This window comes from Haliaeetus leucocephalus, unplaced genomic scaffold, assembly GCF_000737465.1.
Source record: "Haliaeetus leucocephalus isolate CR32 unplaced genomic scaffold, Haliaeetus_leucocephalus-4.0 Scaffold484, whole genome shotgun sequence".
In the NCBI taxonomy this organism is placed as follows: Eukaryota; Metazoa; Chordata; class Aves; order Accipitriformes; family Accipitridae; genus Haliaeetus; species Haliaeetus leucocephalus.
The window spans coordinates 343,184-366,365 of record NW_010972920.1 but is presented as its reverse complement, the minus strand read 5'-3'; the positions used below and the strand labels follow the sequence as shown (position 1 = coordinate 366,365).

Below are 23,182 nucleotides of genomic sequence, written 5' to 3'. Positions count from 1 at the left end.
CTTTCCTTGCTCCCTTCCACATGTGGGATTCATCATTTTCTCTAGTGATGTTGTAAACACAACACCTAGTGAGCAAAATCTAACCAACCATGAGGAAAGCAGATCTAGGAAATATGGTAAAGTGCAAACATAATTAAAACTGGAGAAGCTACGTACATAGTGTAACATGCAAAGAGGATGTGCTTTTCCTCATATACTGTGCCAAGCGTGTCTCTCAGTTAACCATGAAACCTGCATCGCCAAGAGCTGCAGCTCCTTTACTTCCACCCGCAATCAAGATGCAGTGGAAAACCTACAACCTTGTAATTGCTACTGCTAAATACAGATACTTAATTCAATAAAATGTATTGAAAAAAGGGTAGCAGAAAGGGAAGATGGCACGCACTACAGCTAACTCACAAAACAGCGTCTGAGAGGGCTCTGATAACTTACAAGCACTCAAAACTACCTTTAGTATTACTAGTCTCAGTTGGATCTGTGCACATAGACAAAGGCTCTTTTGACTGTCAGCTGTAATACTCGAGTTCTGTGGGCTGTTTCCTGATTAGGGATTGCCTACACCTTTTGGCTCCCACTAAGAGCTGATCAGGGAATGCCACGCACCTGTACACCTGGGGCTTGGGGAGCAGCTATTTAAGTGGTAGGCATAGCAGCATGCATAAATGGAGTCTGTAAACGCTGGGTTGGAGCTGTGTGAACCTGAGCTTGTCGAACAGGGCTCCTGAGTTAGTCCCTTTTCTGGTAAGTTAGTATCTTCTTGAGCTTCATCCCAGTTCAGAGCTGCAAAGCTCCTCTGAAGAACGCGTCACGAAAACTGTTTTGTACTATTGTTTGGTTTAGTCATTTCGAGCTAGGTTGGGCTAGCAGCCTCTTTGGCTGCAGTGAATCAAGCAGAACCTATCAAAACTGAGTTTACACAGGTGCTTACTTTAGATCCTAAAATCATTTTGCTTCATTTGTGCTGATTAGCTGAATTAGGACTGGGCTTAACCCATGTTTCCATGTGTTTTTATTTTTCTATGAGTCATTTAGAAGTACTATTGGCAGCTTCTTTTTTTTTCTTGTAACTTAAAACTTTTTATTTTCCACTCTTGCTGAGGCAGTAAAAAGGAAATGGAAGTGAAGCAGGAGATGTTTAATTGGTTTAATGGACTCATTTGTTATTTTTGTTCTAGAGAATGAAGTGCTGACTGTCCATAGATCAGTATTTTTCATACTGAATTCACTGAACTTTACAGCATGTAGAAGTGAACATGTGTGAAATCAGGGTGGTGAAAAACTTAGGCTGTATATATGCCGGTATCATTACAGGTTTCTCTTATTCATCAGTTGCTGCTTTTTTTACCTGAATATGAGTTGTGCCCCCTTATACTGTGGTGGAGTTAGGCTTTAAAGATAAAAAGCTGGAGTAGGTTACAAGAGAAAATGAATCTAAGTAGAGCCCTTGATTTCACTGATTACACTTGAGTAACCTTAATCATACTTGGGATCTTTAAGTTAGAAGCACCTTCACAGCACACCTTAGGCTCTAGGCCAGCTTCTCCATATACCAACTAATGTTTAAACTGCCCAAAGTTAATTACTTGTTTCTGAAGTGAAATTTTTTATTCTTTCAGTTCGTGTCACAAGGTCCATGTCATTGTAATACCAACTTAGTGAAAAAAGAGTATTATAAAAAAAACAGCCCCAAAACAAGGGATCCATATGCAAAATGAGATTCCATATTATATCTATGGCTCAGTTCCACATCATGTGTACCTAACTGTGTTAAAGCAAGCCCTGTGACTTCCCATTTTTTTCCCAGCGCTCAGCTGTGCGGTAAGCAATGAGGCAACAGGGCCACCTCACACTAGATGGAAGACAATCAATTCAAGGTAACTTGGAATGAAACACCTGCTTTCACAGGAAACACCATTTTGATGCCTCTCTCCAACAAAGCCAAGGCAAAGGAACTACAGCAGTTAATACCTAATGCCAAACTATCTGTGCTCTATCTGCTGCCAAACATCTGTGCTCTTAACTACAACTCACTGCCAATTTCAGCCTACTTCCTGACACTGCTCAGCAATGCCGTAGACAAAGAGCAAGGGTAAAGGGGGGGGGGGGTTGCTATCCTGTCCCCTATCTAGATGAAAAAAATCCCTGAGCCATATGGTCTTGCATAAAATAACCATCAGAGAGAAGCCTGGTGCAGTGTCAGGTTAGTGAGAATATTCTAATTACATGTCTAAGGAGCACCTCATTTGCAGTCACTGAGCAAACCAAATGTAGATGACAAAACTGTGGGTCCTGAGAGATGTGTATTTTAACAGCATCAGAACCTTTAGCCCCAAATTACTAAAACCAACCCTAAACCCATTACTTATCAAGTAGTGTAAATAAGAATCAAGACAAACTGTTACTTTCCATAGCAGGAAAAAAGTTGTTTGGGCTATTTTATTTTATTTTTTAATTAGTAAGGAAAATCTGGCTCAAATCAACTTACTGCTAAGGAAACACTATATTTCATTTGGACTTGTGCTTCATCTTAAGCAAGTTTTACAGCATCCCTTATGTAACAGAACTGATAGCCACACAGGGATAGATGACAAGTCAAATCCAAATCACAAGGCACATGCATGCTCACACAAACTGGAACCATGTCAGTTATGTTGCTGGCTTATCAAGCTCTCTGTTCTCCAGGAGAACATTATATGGTTTGTAATATGTCAGAGAATGTCAAATTAAGGGCTGCACAGCAGTGAAGGGTAGAGCAGAAAGCATTCTATTCCAGGCCATTGATTCCTTCTGACAACTACATGCAGTAATTCCCAAAACTATCTACTCGGTCTCAATTGCATGGAAAACATAGCCCAATGTTAGTTCTAAACCTTGCACCCAGTGCAGCTTGAGTAGTAGACCATCCAAGGGGATTAAAGAAGATGACTGATTTAATCAGAATAATTCTTTTAATGATAACTTGTTGCATTTCTGCCCCCCCCCCCCCCCCATCTTTAATAGTTCGCTTCCTGGATTCCCAGTGCATAAACTGAGCATATTTTGTTCCTACAGGAAATGATCCAATTAAGTTGATGTATAATTGATAATGAACTGTTTAAGCTGATTTTGCTTTTGAAAAATCTTAACAGCATGCAGTCAATTGGCTGACCCTCCTCCCCTCATCTGCAGTTGAGGGTCACGGTTTAAGGAAAAAACAGGGAGCAGACTCAGCGTACTCTAAGCAAGGTAGACTAGGGAGGAATTTCAGCTCTAGTGAGCTGAGCTGGCTCAGGGCATTAGTATCAACTACTTTAAAATAAGGTAGTCCCTGATTACTATAACTTGGCCACTGAGACACAAGCAGTTGAGACAGAAGAAGCTCAGTAAACATTCACATTAGAGATACCGCTTATTTACCAGAACATCGAACCTTGGAGCACTAACGGTTGCAGTTAAGTTTCCCATTCTCCATAAATATGAACTCTGCTGACCTGTCTTGTTGCCTTACAGCAGGTAAGAGTGGGAGATGTTGACTGACTCGTACAAGTTTAATAATTCACTATCACCTCAGTGCAAAAGCCAGGTCAGGCCAAGGAAGTGCTGCTGATAGCATATCTACAGCAGAAGGCATCAGATTGACGGAGAGAGGCTGGGGCACATTTTTGTAAAGTCATTGCAGTAAGTTTTAAATAACCTAAAGGCTAAAATTGTTCTTCGCATGAAACAGCTTTTGCCTACCTCAACATAACTGACTATCACTCGCTAGACTTCATTCTTTTCGCCCCTCCGGCACCGACTCACTGTCCAGCATGGGCCACTTACCTCTCTCCCTGTACCTGTCTCCCCATGCCTCTCTTCCCCTGCTGACTTTTTTTTTGTTAGACTATAGGGCACACAGGTACAGGTCTGCTTTTCACCAACTCTTTTCAACAGCCTGCGTGGCCCCTTTCTCTGCTGAGGCATTGGGGTACAAGTGACAATGACACTGAATGTCACCACATTGAAGATGAGAAGTGACTAGTCAAGCACTGAGAGCTATTGAGTGTGCCACTGCCACGTATGTTTTGCACAGTGGTTCCTTTTGGGCCCTGCTGATCTAGCTGTCACCAACCCATGTAACTTAAAAGGTAGGAATGCATTCTCATGCACAGTGATTGATACAGGAACCATTTAACTGACATGGAACCCCTCTGGATATTCAATACATATCCTTCACTGTTGCTCAAATGAATCTGAAAGCTAGAGGGATTTTGCCGCCTGTTCTTTACAAGCGGAGCAGATTTCCCTCTATCATCGACAAGAGTATTACTGCAAAGAATTTTTACAATTAGGCAGTGAGATCTTTATAGCACTACCTGCTTATACCACTTTAGCAAGAGTCTGCCACTGGGTATGTTACAAATATTATTTTGCTTTTTAAGGACCCTCGATGCATTTAAACCTTTGTTCAATTTTACTCTTCCTAGGAACGCTCATTTGATGGTTCTAAGTTCACTCCACTTCAGCCCTGGAGTTTACATCCTACAAACACTGAGGTTTCTTCTTCTGCAGGTTACCCTTTCACCGAGGAATGGATACTTGAGTAGATGTTGAGAAATCTCATCATGTGGGGTAAGGTACCACGTAGCAAGTGGTGCTATTCACTTCAGTGCCAGCATTTTCACAAAAAAAGCTCCACCTAAGAAAAGAACCTCTGATGTATGTATTGCTCTGTTCTTCAAGAATCATTCCTTCCTGCCATGCTGTCCCTCTCCCCTCACAGTTATACTGTTAGCTAACCTTCTTCCAGGGTTTCTTAATACCATCCCTGCAGTGAGATCTGCCGAGCTGAATGCAGTAGTCAAGGTACAGCTGTAGGGGGGCTGTCCATACTGACATTCAGGACTTACAGAGTCTATCATTTTGTTGCAATATTATCTATGAATTCACAACTTTTCTTGGACAAACTTAAAAGTTTATGCTAAGGATGAGGGTTTTTCCCTGAGGGGCTCAGCCAACTTGGAGACCATCTAGCTTCAGTTAAAAATATTTTAGGTGATGCAACGGCTCAGCTTGCATGTCTCCATGAATTTTTTTTGTCCACTATGTTTAAGGGTGGTTTTCCCACATAAAATAAACAATTCAGAATTGAGCACCTACAAAATGAGCAAGAAAAAAGAGAGCTTAATGATTCTATTTGTAATCCTTCTCAGGTAGAATTCTTAAGAAATTTTGTGACAAGTAAAGACAAAACAATTCTGGACTGAACTTTTTTTAAACTGACTACTTCCTCTTAAGTTCTGCATGTATCAGTTCCTGTAGTCTTATCTGATAATTTTCTGCAAGGTTTCCTAAGTACAAAATATATTTTAACTTCCTGTATTGAGTGCTGCCAACTCACTTCAGTATAAAAATGTGTTTAAGTCTACTTAGAACTGTCACACACTCTAATAATGTTACTAAAGCGAGTTCCATTAATGTAACTTTTGAAGGCACAAGCCTTGTCCAATTCTGCCTGCAGAGACAACCAGACAAGTTTCACTCATAAATCAGCAGGACTTGTGTTTGCTTAAGCGAAAGGGGAAGCAGGGATCTTTGACAGGATTTGTTTTTCAGAACGTGGCACACAAAAGCAATTCAGATTGGCTAAGTTGTGCAAACCACAGACACAGAAACATGCCATGAAAGTAGGCAAACCATGAAAAAAAATTGCAGACAAAATTGCAAATAAAACATCATACTGATTTACAGCAGAATGTTATGGGAACATTACAGAAACATCAGCCTTATGAAAGATACTGTCTTGTCTAAAGACTCTGTGTTTGATTCAGGTGGTAGCAGCACCTTGGCTCCCAGCTCCTTAATGTAATTGCTGCTTCTCATTATTCCTCCATTCATCATTTCGTAAGTGATCAAACAGCTAAAATGAGCAGTGTTCAGAACGGCCACATTTCCTGCTTCTATGAATACAAACATCTTCTGCACCCCTCCTCGACAGGGAGTCCAGTACTGGTTTTTTGCGTTACAAAGAAGAGTTTACCTGATGCCTGAGATACTATCCAACTTTCTCAAGGCTGTCAGCCCCACAGTCTCTAGTCACCTCGCAAAAACTGACCCCTTAGCCAAATTGTGAGTCTGACTGAGCTATTTAATAAGCAAAAAGTCTCCACAGTTTCTCCCGATTAAAGTGCTGGTTCAGGACCATATCTGGTCAGATGCAAGTGAGGCACTCTTGAGTTAGCTTGCTTACAGCCCAGCACCCCTGTATGAAGAGATGTGCAGCCTCACCAACAGTCCCCCTGAAGCCAGGCAGGAAGGTGCTATCTTGGTTATGACAGACAGACTCAGGTCTAACAATGTAAATGATACATTCCCAAATGGTTCTTTAGCAAATGGGGTAAAAAAAACCAACAACAACAGCTCACATCATATATAGGAAAGGAAGGCAAAGAAGAATGGGTTTCATTGTCTTCTGTAGTGCTGAACTGTCACATGGTGATGCAAACTGTGCACTTCCAAACCCTTACAGCTCACACTGCTATGACTTACTCACGAGGCCACGCTCCATGTAACTATCAGCCAAACTACATCAGTAATGTTCCTGATAGCATAATAACTTGCCTTCAGCATTTTTCTTTTAAGCTCTAGACTTTTGCTTAGATTTATTTACCCTGACAACGCTGTTTAGTTACTGCTTTGTAAAGTTAGATATTAGCAATGCCAGAAGAGCTGAAAACTTCACAAAACGGTCGCCTCTTCACAGAAGTCTGCACAGAGTTTTGAATCATTAGTTGATGTTATTCAACAGAAACACAACACAGCATGGCGATGCTTAAATCCTTACTCACTTCACTGTGATTTTATCTGAACTAAGAAGGCAGTCAAAACACAATGCAAGCTTTTCAACATCTGAGCTAGGTTTTCTCTATTTCTCTAAATAATCTCAACTGTCTTGACTGTTAATCCCTGGCCACAATTAAACACATTTTGTGTATCAGTCTAAAGAAAATAAATTGGAATAATTGCTTAGGCTTCCAACAACGGCAGAAGCAGGTTCTAACAGATATTCTATGATGAAGCTCATCACTTTTTTTTTCCATTGACACATGAAGATTAAGTGCTCAGTTCTCCTGGAATTTGATACAAGTATAACAACGTAGCAGCCAAAAAATTTTGCAGCTGAGTCCCTTAGAGACAAATGTATTGGAGGCTTTGAGCAGCTCCTCCCATCATTCCTACTGAATGGTTTTGTGTTGTAGTTTTGCTTTAGGGTTTAATTGCTGGGTCACTACCATTTCTGTAAACAGTGTATTTTTTTCTAAATAAGTGTTCAACAGTGATGTTCATGGAGGGTTTCACAACTGCACCTTTGATACCACACTTTAAGCAATACTTCTGCATGTTTGTGACATGGGCATTTCATTTTCATCTGTTTTGAAATTAGCTTTCCCTTTTACGACAGAGTGTCTCTTTGAGCCTGCATTCTCTAGCTAACTTGCAAACTGAAATGGATTTATAATTGCAAATAAAAAGGAAAACTGTGACTATTTCATGTTCAATTAGATCTGCTTATCAATTTCATAATGCAATGAGAATTAATTGGCACTATCAGTCAAAACCCCCTCAAAGAAAATTGAGTTATAATTACAGCATATCAAAAGATCACGTTAATGTAGCCACCACGCGTGCATTTAAAAAAAAGCACGCACACACACAAAAAACAGAACACAACACCACCACCAAAAACCCTGCCTATGGATACTTTCATCCACGCTCTGCAATAAAACAGAGGTGCTGGCGGGGTATTGTTCTCCCGCTCCTTCCAACAAATACATGTAATGTGCTTATTAGAGAAGAGAGAAGGGGAGTTTCAAATGCCTTCACAGCTAAATAAAACTCCAGTTAGATTCAGTGCTTCTCAGAAAGCTGTAAACAATATTCAAGCCTCTAAAAGCTCTCAGGAGCTATCAAATCACTAGTACTAACTGGTTTTGTTTGATCCTTTATCTCAACAAATGAGACTGATGCAGGTAAGACTGAAGTCAGTTGGTATGTTTCCTATCAGAAAGGCCTTCTCATGCTCCTTTATTTATCAGGAAAAACATCTTCCACTGCCCCGGCAGCCACAACATAAGAGTCTTTTTATGGACAGAAATATGCAATAAGCCAAGCATTGAAACGCCTATTTCAGCTCCCGTCTGTTAAATAAAATCCTAAACAATTCAGGAATTCAGTCATAGCTTAAAGAAGCAGGCAATGCATTCAAGCTGTAGAACAGTGTCCTTAAAGTTTGCTTTTTCTGTACAGTCCCTGTCAGCGCTAAGCCATTATCTTAAAACAAGGTGCTGCCATTATGTACGTCTTTTCTTGCTCTACAGCTATGATAGGCACAAATTTGGGATTTTTACACTCGGGTTTTTCACAAGTGCCAGAAGAAGCTGGACTGAGGCTTGTGCAAAGACCACCTGCCAGATCTTATCAGAAAAGATTCCCTTGCTCTGTCCACAAAAAAGTGAAGGTGCCTGGAAGCTCCTGGGAGGTATAAAAGAGGCAGACTGACACTGCTACTAGCCAGAGACTGCCCAAAAATACCTCAGCTGAGAATGGGGGATAACAGGACAACCTACAGGTTATGCCAATCTTCCATGTGTTTGAATTACAGACGACTCAAGCTGAGCTCTTCAGAAATCTCAAGCGATCGTACTCCTGCTGCTGCATCAAAGAGGAAGAAGACTGGAGAAACCTGACTCCTTGGAAGGGTCCAATCTGCAGGTCAGTGACCCTCATTGGAGGGGAAACTCCGAACGCAAATGTCTTTAGTCCTTTATCTAGTTCTATCTTGACATATGCATTTTGAAATGCAGTATCCTTGGAAACTTAACATAATCAACTGGGGTTAAACTTTCAGCTTTTATTCATAAGTCTACCACTAGCGGCTTCAATGTTGCGTTGCTTTGCACTAGCAGGATAGCTGATTCTTTTAAGTCTTTAAAATGGCATAGAATGAGATTTTTAAAAAGCAGTACCACATGGGGTGTACTATCTTTTCAGGAAAATAAATGTCACTACATGAAAAGGTGGATTATATCTCTTAAGAATGTGCAAGGAAGATTCTGAAATTACATTTGATTTAAGCAACAAGAAGGAAAATAAGTTGTTTCATTATGATATTAACTTCCACAAAAACCACACTATTCAAGGGAAGTTATAAATTCACGACTGCGTAACAGCGTGTATTGTGAGTAGTATCCTTTCTTTATTAAAAAAAAAAAAAAAGGCGGCAAGGGAAATGAATTATAGTGGGATCTCTCTCAGAAAAAGGATTTCATTATTGGCTTTGACTTGACTTGTGACAGTAAGCTTTTTTCCATTCTGCTGCCTACATGCAGCAGCAGCACGGTTAACCTTGCATAAAACATAGAGCCTTTAGTTTAAGATGATGCAAATAAATCAGGTCCCCACAACCAAAGGTGTTCTCTTGACACACGGCTAAAATCCTGTCAAGCCACTGATCACAACCAAAATGCTCCTCTTGCTTTGATCCCTTCTTGCCAGTCAGAGTCATTAGTTGAATGGCCTCATCTCACTGATGGGAGTTTCTCATGGCATGCTGAGGAAAAGGAACTCAAAGTCTTACTGCTTACTGGGAAAACAAGTGGTTATAGTCAAGCAGAAATTATGTATTAAGAATGCTTCTCTGTATACAAAGATTTGGGCAATTTCCTAAATTGCACTCATTCCTAATGATTTTAACCAGTTGTTCTCAACTCTCCTGCAGTAACAGTCCTGATTTTTTTCAGACTAAACCTACAGCAGCCATTCATCAATGCATCCCCTTCAAACTCACCGCACTGGTACGGAGTCCTCAAACTCCACACAAGGTCTGAACATAAATAATTGCAAGAGTGGCAAGCAGTGTTAATTTACAGAACTGAGTCTCTAAGATAAGGAGGAGAGAACTTAATATATTGCAATTACTGATTTAGGAACCAGTTCTGCCTGGAAAAGTAAGTGGGACTGGGGAGTATGCTGTAATCTTTAGGAAATATTAAGCTTATTGCCTGATACTCACAGAATTGATTATCCCCTTAAGTGCTTGGAATCCTCCAGTGACAGGGAAGACTTGCTCTTTCGTGTCAGCAATTTTTTCAAGCTTTGGAGAGAAAACATGTGCAAACACGTGAATCACTTTGCAAACTAAATTCGTCACGCTGCTTTTCACCCTTAAAATGTAAATGGATGTCTAAAAACAACTGACATCATCTCTGCAAAGAGAAGGAAAATTCTGAGTTCCCTCACCGCTAACTAGGACTTTTCTAAATGGGAGGACTTCCTACAACCGACTGCAGCTAACAAAGTGGTATAGTGGCTAGCCATCGTGTCAGACCACCACATTAAAGAAACCTTGTAGGGCCTGTATCTTTGCAGTGATTTCCTAACTCTTCCTACAATTACCTTCCCTTTTTGCTCGGCCTTCCATTAAAAAGCCTTTCTACACGCCTTCTATAGTAAAGAGTCTTTCGTATACTTCTCCATTTAAGTCACTTTCACGGTACAAGAGTAGCTCCAGCCTTCATTAGGACATAGCAACTCTGGACGAGCTTTCAGTCAATGAAGGACATGGATCCTTCTTTCTTTTTCTTATCCCAAGGCTGTTATACATGCTGCTTGACGCTTGTCTATAGCTACTCTGTTCATGCGACCTGTAGCCGAATCTGGTTGCCAACTTCATGAAAGGTGTTTTGCCTGCATCCTTTCCTGCTGGCAGCTTCCAGTTAGCAAGGGTAATTCCAACGGGCCTTCTCAGCAATGGAAGTGACACCCACACATTCTATTTACGTCTATGTACACATCTGAGTGCCTGCTTCCTGAGCCAGAGAAGACATTATACTGCCTAATGTAAGTAAAATTAATTTCTGTATTACTTAACATTAACTGTATAAAGCCCTGTGACAAGGGACTGCCTAGTAATCTAAAATAGTAACGTTCTTACCTGTTCTTGTACAAAATCAAGGACACCCACACAGTAAACTCTAGCTCCCAGTTCCCTGGATTTCTTTGCCTGCCCCAGAAGAGAAGAGAGGAATAAGCATTTTTTCATTCAACAGGCAACACCCAAACTCTCCAGAATGTAACATGAATTTTCACCTAGCGCTCACCTCTTTCTCTGCATACAAGGGAATCTGACCATCCAGCTTGCCATCTGTCAATGCAATGATGATACTAGAAAACCTTGAGGCTCCTTGCTTCGCAATTTGTGTATTGGCCTGGAAACAAAAAATATTTATCCAGCTTAAAATTACACCTGAACTTTTTACCAAGATGCATCTTCTAAGTGAATATAGCTTCTGAAACAACACTCAGCCTCATCTTGAAACCCATCTCTCGTGACAATCCTCTGCCTCCCTTTAAGTCACTACTAACAAAGAAATCATTGATCAGTATTTTCCAGTCACCAGTGAGCCTGCCTCCAAAGTGCTGGGGTCACTAACTGATCAACCCTTGGAAACACTTGATTCTTTCAGGACAGATACTCTCTGAGTTGTGAAGCTCACTTCTCTTTAGATCCACCACAAGGTTTCCTTCGCTACCCCCAGATTTGAAATGCCAGTCAGTAGGTTCCAAGATGTAAAAAGAATGGCTTAAAACTAAATATTTTTTTTTTTAAATGGCAACAAACTTCTGTTTGCCTAGCTTTTCAGCCCGCAGATCACAATTTCAGACTTGGCTCCATAGGCATAAAGGAGGAAAATGAGTTTCCATCCATAACAGTGAAAGCTTCGATCCTGACCTTCAGGGCCCGAGTCTTTCAGCAAAATCCCAGAGTATACTTTAACTGTACGTCTCAAGAAAATACAGCAGTTGGGAACTCCGTAACTGAGATAGTCCAAAATTAAGGCCATTTGTCTTGAAAACGCTGATCTGTGCAGTAAACCCTCCATAAGCTCATGCTCTAGAAGGCACTGTTAGACTCAGAGCCCTACAAAGCTGGTTTTAACTATTTACCATGTAATTGGTATGCCGTGTTAGCTGTTAAATTCACAACCGCTCTTTACCGCGAAGGATCAAGTCAAAGAAATTCCATATGGCAATTTTCTGTGATGGCTAATCTTCTGCATGGGATTTGCATAGTATCTGGGCAATCTTGGGACCACTTAGGAAACCAAAAAGATTTGAGTGTAACAGACTGAGGCATACAGTCAGTCCATTTATGTTACAGGTTGTTGCTGCTGTTATCCAAAGGGCGAGAACAGAGGGTATTTTGATTGCAAGAAGATGAGTAAAGCCTACCTGTTTTAATCCTTCATGTATATATGTGTCACCTGCTGGTTTTACCTCCTCCAAATCTTTAAGACCTTTCTTGATTTTCTCTCTGAAAACAAAAAAAGTAAGAGACTGTTAGCATGATTTGAAATGGGGAAAGGAGTTAGCTTATTGAGGGGAAAAATTAGTATTTGTCATAAAAGAGAGCTGAAATCAAAGTCTGTAAAATATAGCTTTTAGCTGAGATACCATGTGGAGGCAGATTTTGTATTCACAACGGAAGCGGCACTGTGGTAACAGATATTTTAGATCTAAATAACACAATATGCCTCAGTGAGTCAAAGAGCTAGAATCAAGTAAAATGTTTCAGACGGAGCAGATATTGCAAAGAAGTGGCAAAGCCTCGGCACTCAATAGCCCAGTGGAAATTCTGTTATATTAAGTCTACTTTGCTCAATTAAACAACTTACTTCCAATCACCCTGCAATTAAAAAAGAAATCCTCTAAAACAGCAGTTCTATATCTAGAGAAATCTTCGAGGTCAACATGCAGGTATTTAATGGGGTAGGACAGAATTGCAATAATTATTCTCTCTTAAAAAATAAGTCTCAATAGGCAAATGCAGTATTTGCAAGACAGCTCTCGTATCCAAGGAAAAGGACTAGGATTAACGATAGGTTTTTAAATTTTTGGCTATCACTACCTTTCTGTGTGACCTTTGACAATACATCACACTTAGGTCAGAGTTCACGTAGATTTAACAGGAGGATATGGTTGTGCCATGATTTCTCATGGGCCTTTAAATAAATCCATCTTTGACTGCTCGATGCTCACTTAACTATGATGATAAGGCTGAAGAAGCTGGTGGGTGGCACGAAAGGAATTACTTCCAGTGAAATCAGTATGAGTGGGGAAAAAAAGGCAGAGACACTTTACTAAAGAATCAAGTCTGGAAGCTCTTAATTCTTAAGCAAGCAAAGTTCCAGTGAAGCCCATGGAAAGCTATGCTAGGGAAGGACAAGTAAAAACTAAGTAGGGACAAAATTTGGGCCAGAATATATAGAACACTGTAACAGACATAGGTGACAAAGAGGAAACCAGCAGGGGTGAGGAGATGGAGGGAAAATACATTGCAGGATGCGTGAAAGCTTTCCTTAGGGCAAACGAAATGAGAAAGAATGCATATGCCGCTCTGCCTGAATGCCACCCACTAGTCATTTGTTCCACTGATGGGCTTCTCTATGTTTAGAAGCTCTGTTCCAAAGTACAATCCATAGCTGTAATAAGCTCCCAATCACAGGATCAACTGATACATTGATACAATCAGGGAAGAAGGGGGAGAAGAGAGAAATGTGGCATTGCATATATGGAAAAGAAGAAGTTATGTAAGATAATACAATCTGTTTGATCCAAATATTTTACATGCAGCATCTATAGAAACAACTTGAAACTGATTATGTATGAATGCAGATTATAAACCACATACTTAGTGCTTGCCAGAAATGAGTGGCAGCACATCACAGGCGTTAGCGTTCTGCTGGCAAGAAACAAGCAGCAACTGAAGTCCCAGTTTTCTGAAACAGATTTCATTTTGCAAAAATAGCTTTTGTACAGTCAGTTCAGTTTTATTTATCTAAAATGCCTTGTGACCCGGTCACAGAAAAATCTCTGGTGTTTCCAGGCCTCTGCCTACAAGGGGTTCCAGCAAAATCTTTGGCAGCATGTGCTTCTTTAGCTGCATTTAATCAGTCATCATCTCTTTCCTTTGGGACACATCTGTACTAGAGAGGCCCAGCCAGATGTGAACAAGCCCCACCCCTGCTCCAAGTTGGTCAGGTACGAGCGAGTCCTGGTCTGGATATCACAAGGCCAATGTGAGTGCCGGACTTGGGGCCCCAGCGAATGAGCCCCACCAGACAGCAGGAGAGGTTAGTTCAATCCTGCTAAAACTCGCACCCAGGCAGTTTGGAGGGTGGGTACAGGAGCTCACATTTGCCTGAACCATTCTGGTAACGGGTCTTTCTTTAGTCAACCAGCCATAGCACTCTGAAGCCCTCATTCCCGCTCTTCAGTGCTCTCAAAACTCTCCTTTTTCTAGTTTCTGTAATAATTTTTTGTAGCAACAGAAATCTACAGAGAAGGTCTGGTTTTAAAAGTCATCTGTACTGAGATAACAGAGCCATGACCTCAGTCTGGGTGTCTGAACACTACCCCAATACAGTTCAGTAACAGTGATAAAGGCTGAAGGGCCATTGGCTTCACGGTTTAAGTCAGACAATGGCAGGAGGTAGAAAAAGCAAACCAAAATCAGCAACCTGCAGCCTGTCTGTGTTTGGGCTGAATGACTACAAATTTAATATTTCTTCCCCATTCAGCACATGCACTGCATCACATCTCTGTTTTTTACAACAGCCACATCTAATTTTTAATAGCTACCCTGTCTGTTCTCTCTTTTAAGCTTTGTAACTATTTCAGATAATTCTTCCAGCAGCAGCCAGACAAATACAACCATGGCTACAATCTCTCTGTCGTTCTGCTCTGTGGGTTCTTTTCAGCTAGTCCATGAACAGGGGCTGCAGGCATAATCCAAGCCCGGCTGACGTCAGGAGAGGTTCTGGTGGTGGCGGCTTCGGCAGCACCCACAGCTCTTGCCTCTCTGGGGAACTCTGCTGTGCTGTACCTCTGAGAGCAGGACCTTGCACCAGCATTAAACAGCTCAGCTGCAGAGAGCTTGTTTGCTGTGAGGGAGGCTGTGCCAACTCTGCTGTGAGGCATGCGGGCCGACCTACAAGTACTGCTCCCTGACAGACCAAAGTCTACACTGAGCTTGTCTTGTACCTTCAGTGTCTCCCCAAGGCAGGGCACTGCAGAACTAAATTTAGAACTGAAAACAGACCGTTTAGTAAAGAGAGATTACAAAGCAGCCCAGCTTTGCAACTGACTGAAGAAATCGATTTAACATAAATTGAAATGTACTGAGCTCCCCTCACCTGAGCATACTCCACAATTCAGATTTTACTTTCAGGTCTAAAGGTAACTGCCCTTCCGAGTTCAAATCACACCAAGGCAACTATCACCAGTTTACAGGAGACGTTTCTCTGCATAAGCTCTGTTGCACCAAGCTGCAAGCTTTTATTTAGGCAACTCACAACAGGTACTGTTTTCATCACTGTTCAGTATTTTTTCTAGCTTTAAGTAAGTTTAATTGACACAATGCTAAAAACAGTGTTGGTAGCCAAGCGGTCAGACTACTGATGATGTTAAGGCATTGCCTTGTTTCCTTGCATATACAGGGCCACAGCCAGCACTCGCTGGCAGCGCAAGACAGGTAGTACTTCCTTCTACTGTGACAGAATGTAGATCGCACCCCCGTTTGAGAGGACCAACGATAAACCCACAGACCAGTTACAAAGCACAAGCCACCTTAGCTTCTCACAGACACGAGACTGTCTTTGAGAGTAATAACACTTAACAGACAGGGACAATAGTTTGCCTTAAAACAAATAAATGCGTCTTCAACATATACAAAGAAAGGCTTATACTTGCTGGAAAGCAAAGTATGCCTGAGGACTGAGTCTTAAATACCATTAAAATCCTGCTTTTTTTTAGGGAGAAAATTTTTGTGCTTGTACATTAGTGCTACAGAGGTTAGAACGAGCTGAAACGGTCACGTAAGCCTCAGGTCATGCTGATTCAGTTGGGCCATGGGCTAGCCATGCACAAAACACTGAGTTTCCATTAGTATCTATGCAACTTTAAGTAGTGGTGTTCTTAGCTCTTCTGGATGGGGGACAGTATCCTTTATTTCTTTTCCATGTTGCATTCTACCTATTGAAGTGCTAGAATCTTGAATCATTTTTCAGTGTGTTGAGAGTACGAGCGCTGGTAGGGAAATCATGATTCCCAATGAGCATGTACCTATCATCAGGAATGAGGCTATCTGCCTGCAAGGCAACGTACTTCATCTCTAACAAATAAAGGCAAACAAAACAGGTACTTCGATTTTGCTGCTAAGGAAGTATAGTAACAGGAAAACACACAAACTTGTTAGTGAAACAAAAGGTGGGGAAAAAAGTGTTGTTTAACAAAAAGAGGGATGGTTACATCCCTGACAGTCAGAGCCGTCACACTGATGAAATCAAACCCTGCACATCAGCCTCCTCAGATGCATGATTTGGAGGACGTTCCTGCTTTCTACACCTCTCAAATGCTACAGAGGGCTCAGTACAACTTTAATAATTATTCTGCTTCATACTTCAGGCCTCCTGCACAGGCTCCAGATGGAAAACATGTAAGGGGCTGACTTTGCTGTACTTTACACGCTCAGTAGAACATGCTCTCTGCAGATGGCTCTATTTTGGCAAGCTGCTTGAACCAAAGTGTAGGGTTAGCTCACATGACCGAGGCTCAAAGTGTATAAACGTCTTGCTAGATTGCATGTGTCTCTGCAATAAAGGAACAGTTAGTGTTCCACCAGTCTATGGACAAGCACAGTAAGGTACAGTTGGTTATGTACCAGGTACTTAAGTGTCCTATTTTTCCCCCTTTGTTAATATAATCTTTCTTTAGTTCCAACAGGAGTTTCACCTAAGCAGAGTCAACTGGCCTAGTCCTGGCCATGGGTATCAGTCAAATGCTGCAGAAGCAGGTTTACAGAAACCTGAAATTCTGCTGGCCAGCATACAGGCCAGCAAAAGAGAATGCAGACAATGTTGTGCCACCTGGACGATGCTCATAAGTGTATCCACTTTTCCAAACAACTTGCTTTTCAAAACTAGTAGCAAAACTGAGCCCCAAATGTGAATGCACAAATCTTTGTTTACCACTTAGCATACAGTTTCCAGCTAAACTTCACAGGGGAAACATGTTTCTCTAAAATAGGACATAACTATTGTGAGAAGTCTTTTCCATCTGGGTGTTATTTTTATTCTATGTATTTATTGTATCATTGTGTGTACTGTGGTTAACAGTGACTTCTGTTTCCAGAGTTATTCACACAGCTCTATTCATAGTCACAAAGTATTTGGTAATCTGGGGGCTTCGGCGCTATGGTGCGGGTTTCTTTATATCCACAGCTTTATTATGCAGTAAAAATCAGCAAGAACTTTGTGCAAACAATCATAAGCCTAAGGCTTTCAAAACAAAAAAAGACTTCCCTACTTTGCACTAACTGCTGGGAATGAATTGTGGTTTCCTGACGTTTGCGAATTAGCAAGTAAGCAATGGGAAAAAAATCCCTGCAAGTCCAAAATGCACATAAACAAACCAAGGCCATAATATCCCATAATCACACACACATACACACCCATCCCCAAAACTGCACTGTACTTGGTGTCCTCATCTTCTGTTTGGAACAATGGGAGTTAGACATTCTAAGTGATTCTCCTCTGTTGACTTGTTTAATATTTAAAAGAACAGCTGTTCCAACTGTATCTATCCATTCTTACCTGTGTACGTGTGGTCACAGTTACTAACATCTCCTTCTTCATTCTCCATCTAATTCCTCCTAAACAAAAAGGGTAGTAATTTCCTTTCCCCTACGACGCTCACAAAAGCATCAGCATTAAAGGATGCATTAACTGCATTAAAAGAAAGTCCCACAAAGGAACTCACACGAACTCAACAAGGTTCTTCCTATGCTTTAAGGAATGCTTAAAGCCTGCTTCCTAGGCTTCCGAGAAAAGCATGGTTCTTGCCATGGCTTAAAGTGTGCCACAGACATGCAATGAAAAAGACGCTTGTGTTTCCATGGCAGTGTTCCAGAGTTCTGCCCAAGCATTCCAAGTGGTCTGAATGCTATCAGTGCTGACTCTCCATGCTTGATAAGGCATAGGCCACTGACAGGGATTAAGGGCCTACTGAAATCAAGAGAAAGGATCTCATTGACTTCAGCAGTCCTCACAACAGGCTTAAGTGTCCTCTCCTGACCTCTGTCAAGCCATCTGGAAAAATGGCTTATAACCTTGTCTCTCCCCACAGAAAGCAGATCCAGTATCCAAGTCCAGGTGGGGGGAAGCGAAAACTTGGCTGTTCTCAAGTCAGACCACTTCTTTAAATGGTAAAACAGGAGGGGCTTAGAATTGGGGTTTTAGACATCCTATTTCTAGGATGTCAGCATACGTTTTTGCAGCATGACACGTTTGTCTGCTGCCAATGCTAGGTCTCTTCAGGAAGTCTTGTACTTTCTATTATGTATTATTTAAAAAAAATCAACAAAACACACAGTAAACTAATTGACTATGGCAGACCACATTTTGTATTCACTCCACTAAAGGGAGCAGAAAGGAAGGACTCCCTCACTTCCACCCTGCCACAGTTCATTAAAATGATTCCTAAACGGCTTATCCACACGTTCAAAATCCAAAATGTTGTGCAGTGTGTTTAGCTTCTGGACAGAAGGGAGAGAGCGAGGGAGGAGGTTGTGTTGTTTTTGACAAGGCTGAAAGGATACTGAAGGACTCTGACAACAGTGCAACTGTTCTCGGCTGAAAGCACTGATTCCACAACATTGTTTTCCAATTCCTGTTATTTTAGTAGTTCATTTTGCAACAGCCTCTTCTCTACCTGGTTTTCTCCTTTTGTTTCCCCCCACCTGTCCTTGACCTATCCTAGCTGCTAATCCTTATTTGCTTTAGAAATCAGAGTGAACAGCCTTGAATTCCCTTGCCTTTGAAAACATCCACCAAAAGGAAGAGTTCAGGCACATCCATAGATCATCACAGTGCCAGAAAGATCTCACACCTTTCAAGTGGCACCAACTCCACCATCTAAAACCGATTCTGAAGTCATGATTTGAAAATACAAAATGAAACACCTACCTTATATAAGATTATGGGAACATTAATCTACCATTGTATTCTTTACCTGGACGTGAAAAAATACCGAAGTCTTATCTACCGACATTGCTTCACAAAAGCTGCACCAAGGAAGATGCAGAGCCATGCAGAGATGAAAACATTACTTGTAGTTGTTCTACAGAGCGGTGTCAGAGTTCACATCGAGAACTTATTTCCCATCATTCTTCTCCTTCCTTTTTCACTAGGCTATCCATTGATATGTTCACAAAATTAAATCCAGCTCTGCAGAGAGGCTTCGTGACTGGGCACCACTTAAAGGTATCAGTTATTGTTGAGTATCTGTTACTATTCTCTGATTTGATAAGAGCCCTTGCAGGGAAGGAGGGAGATGGAGAATTAAAAAAAGCAGTGCACTAACCTGTCTCCAGTTAATGGCATAATGACGTGTGCCTGGGTGGAAAACACGATAAACGATAATCTCATCTTGGGGCTTTTACAAAAGGGAAAGAGGAAAAAAAAAAAGCATTTTAGACAAATGAAGAAAAATGTACAGATAGGTGCACAGCATTTCATTCACTTATTCATGCTTCGTTAGTATCATCTTTATCCTCCAACTTCCAAAGAACATACCTTCAAACTACAAATCCAGAATGAGAGAGGAATTAAAGGATTTCTGCCCATCTACTCCTTACCCAGATGCTTTGAGAATGAAGTAGCAGAATTATTATTCTTTCTTGCCTGACTAGACTCCAGATCAAGACCTTAGCAGGTCTTAGCTTAGCAGCTTAACAGTGAAGATTTCACCTGACCCAACTGAAAGTGAACTTCATAGGTTGTAATCTACCAATGTACAGAAGGTAATGCATCCTTTTATATTTTCATGGTCACTGGTGTAAAAATAAGTCAGGGACATAGACTCAGGGTACACTCTTGCTCCAGGGTGATAAACATGGACACATTCAAAAGTCAGTTTTAAAGGTTGATACTGACACACTGTAAATTTCAAACTGTGCTTTTTGGTCATAAATTCATCGAAGTCAAAGAAACAGTGCCTTCCCACTGATTCATCTCTAAAAAAGTAGCAGAACAAACTGTTTCAGAATGAGCGTGTTTTTGTTTTGGTGACAGAGAGTTGCGACACTTACGATCAAGTTGCGTAAAACTATCTGGGGAAATGTCATTATAAAAAGCAATACTGTATGAAGTGATTTTATTACGGAATTCAACCTTTTTTTGAAGAAGCCCACCTGTCTCTTCCAACAAGATTACAAGGCATTATATCCAACTACCAGTGGAAAATGCGTAAGAAGTGATGCTCTGGAAGCCCAAGACGGTAACTTTCCTAAGATAAGTTGTAACAACATCTCTCCTGCCTGCTTTTAATTTTCATTCGTGACAGTGTCAATATATTCAGTAATTTTATAATTCACTGTATATGTGTATCAGCATTAATTAATCGGGTTAATGTTAGTAAAGACATAACATGTGTAAAGACGAATGACCATACATTTTCAGCTCACTTATGTCAATGATGCAACTTAAAATTATTGACATCATAGAAATATAAGTACTGGGCAAGACTTTGCACAGAACTGCACAGATGTCAGATTTAAGATCCAGTCTTGCAGTCTATCCATTAAGGCTCTGAATACAAAAATCTGAGACGCTCTAAATTCAATTATAGTCTAAAACGTGGGATTATCAATCTTCTTGGTTGCCGCAAGCAGTTGCCAAACAAAAACCAAGTACTTGCAATGCCAATCTCTGATAATTACGTCACCACCGAGTCCAAGTAACATGAGACTTCCCTATTTGAGATGAATCTCTCTGTGTGTAATAACCCCAAACTTACAATTTAGATAACTTGTCTTTAGGACAACACAGAAGTGTCCTCTTCACAAGACACCTCATTTCTGTTCCACTCGCTCGAGGACTCAAGACACTGTGACGATGGAAGAGGATCATACGAACACACCCATTAGACCTGACAGCCCTGCCAGGCGCAGGCCTTTCGGAACCGAGATAATCAGCATGCGCCGCCATTACTGCAGACATGCATGTTACGGACAAGTCAACTGGAGAGCAGATGCAGCGCCACGAATTAATTCCTCAGGTGAGGACTGAAGGAAACTGCTACCAATTGGTTCTTTGCTTTTTTCCCACAACCACTCTTTTCAGTTTAAGAAAGGGCAAGGTCAAGTAACTCCATGCCCTATTCTGAAAGCGTACTGAGGCCTGAAGGCAGGACAAAGCCTCATCAGCCTTCAGAGGCACTCCAGCCCCATCAGGGAAACACACGGGGAGATGCACTGTTCAGGCTCCCGCAAGAGCCCAACAACTGTCATGCTGCGAAGCATTCGTGCCACATAAGGCTGAGAGCTCGGCAGGACACTGAGCGAGATGCTCGTAGGTTGGACTGTGTGGCTCTGCGCCATAAGTGATCCTCCTACGGTGTGAAAGGTCAGCGGAGTAACTGCCCAGCTCAGTAGCTTTATTTCAGATAATGCAGCCAGACCACAACACAACAACTGTTGCAAAAGGGAGCGTCATTTGGCTGTAAAAGATGATGAACTGAAAGATTTCCACTGAACGAGCACCTCCCTTTCACTGGGGGCAAATGCATGTTTTCACCACTCGCTGAAAAGAAGTACTGCTTTGGTATCCTCAGGGTCTTTTGTTTGTTTGTTTGTTTTATTCTAGAGGTTACAAAATAACTTTCAAAAGCTTGTGTCACCCACTTGGTTTACAGAAGATTTGCTTTTTTACAAGATGAACGTAAGCAATATTTAATTATGCAGGCCTCATTATATCCCCTTATTAGCAAGCCAAGATTGTAATTGCCCACTGCACTTCATTTTCCTTAGCAAAAACTACCACAACTTCTGTGTTTGTGTCTTTTTTTTAGAGAAAAATGCTGGATCACCCTAATCCTCAGCTGTTTGTACAGAGTACAGTTAGCCAGTATTTACAACAGCCGTTTCTGTGGCAGTGATGCATGCCAGACAATACTGATAGCCAGTTAGAAAGTTGATTACATTTATGTGCAACAAATATACTGTTAACATGGCATAAACTTCCTGTACATTTGAGCTTGAAAAATACTCCATTCCTTTTGACCTGCACCATATAGTTACACATAGATAGCCATGTATTCAGATTTCCTTCTTTATCTATATCTCTAAAACCAACATACAAGAAGTACTCCAGCAGAAATGAGGCATGCGGCTTATGGGAAAAAAAAGTTTAAAAAAACCATCAAATTACCTCTGAGAGTAATTTAGAAATTAAGTATTTAAAGGTGCACATTACCACCTTTTTAGTGAGCTCCAAACAGGAGAAAATGAAGTAAAAGTTTCCAGTATTTTCCAGTAATTTGGGCAGTAGAGGCCAAACTCTTCACATGTTTGTGAAACATAGCTGCTGAGTTTACAAAAGCATGGGGCTATTTCCAACATATCCCAGTATTATAGATGTCACAAGGAGGAAAACGCACCTCACGAATCTTTCTGTCAGCTGATTTACAAAATCAAATATTTCGTGCCAGTTCTGCGCCACACTCCCAGATCTGAAAAGGAAACAAAAGCACGTTAGTAGGTCTTATATAAGGAAACCGGACAAGAAAGGGTGACAATTTCAGTGAGAAATGAGACAATACAGGGCTATCTGCTTTTCTAACAGTTTCAAGTTACCACGAACCCCGGCTCACGGTGGTCCCTGCCTATGATTTTTTGTCACGATTTGTCGAGCTGAGGCGTGGCAAAACGCATACGCTGAAGAACACACAAACAATCTCGCCGTGAGGCCCAGCAGCAGCATCGGTCCTCTACCAGCCCCCAGCCCCTGCTCCCCCCGCAAGCACGGGCCGTACCGATGCCGATCTCCTACGTCCAAACTTCACCACAAAAAACACGATCGCCAACAGCTGCTGAGGGGGGGAGGGGTGGCAGATGCTGCCGGTCGCCCGGGCTGCCTCGAAAATGTCCACCCGTGTACTTTCGGTCAGAAACCGTACCTTCGCTCAATTCCTCTTCGGCGCGAACTCCACAGCTTCCACGGACGCGGGGTGGGGGGGAGAGGTATCGGACCCTCAGCGAGGCCACGGCCAAGCGCCGAAAACTTTCCGCGCGCCTCCCCGTTCTCCCCGCTTCGACGCGGACGTTCCC

At 41.5% G+C, this 23,182-nt stretch overlaps 1 protein-coding gene across 2 annotated transcripts in view; it reads right to left on the bottom strand.

Moving 5' to 3' along the window:
* ANTXR2 (anthrax toxin receptor 2) overlaps positions 1-22,581 on the bottom strand; it is a 118,392-nt gene extending 95,811 nt beyond the window's left edge. For both annotated transcript variants that reach the window (XM_010575470.1, XM_010575471.1), the window contains exons 1-6: positions 22,513-22,581; positions 19,438-19,509; positions 12,250-12,331; positions 11,118-11,225; positions 10,952-11,020; positions 10,031-10,111 (exon numbers count right to left, since the gene is read on the bottom strand). In XM_010575470.1, coding sequence (XP_010573772.1) covers positions 10,031-10,111; positions 10,952-11,020; positions 11,118-11,225; positions 12,250-12,331; positions 19,438-19,502 — 405 coding nt within the window. In that variant the 5' untranslated portion in view covers positions 19,503-19,509; positions 22,513-22,581. The remainder of the gene's footprint in view (positions 1-10,030; positions 10,112-10,951; positions 11,021-11,117; positions 11,226-12,249; positions 12,332-19,437; positions 19,510-22,512) is intronic.
* Between the last annotated feature and the right edge of the window lie 601 nt (positions 22,582-23,182).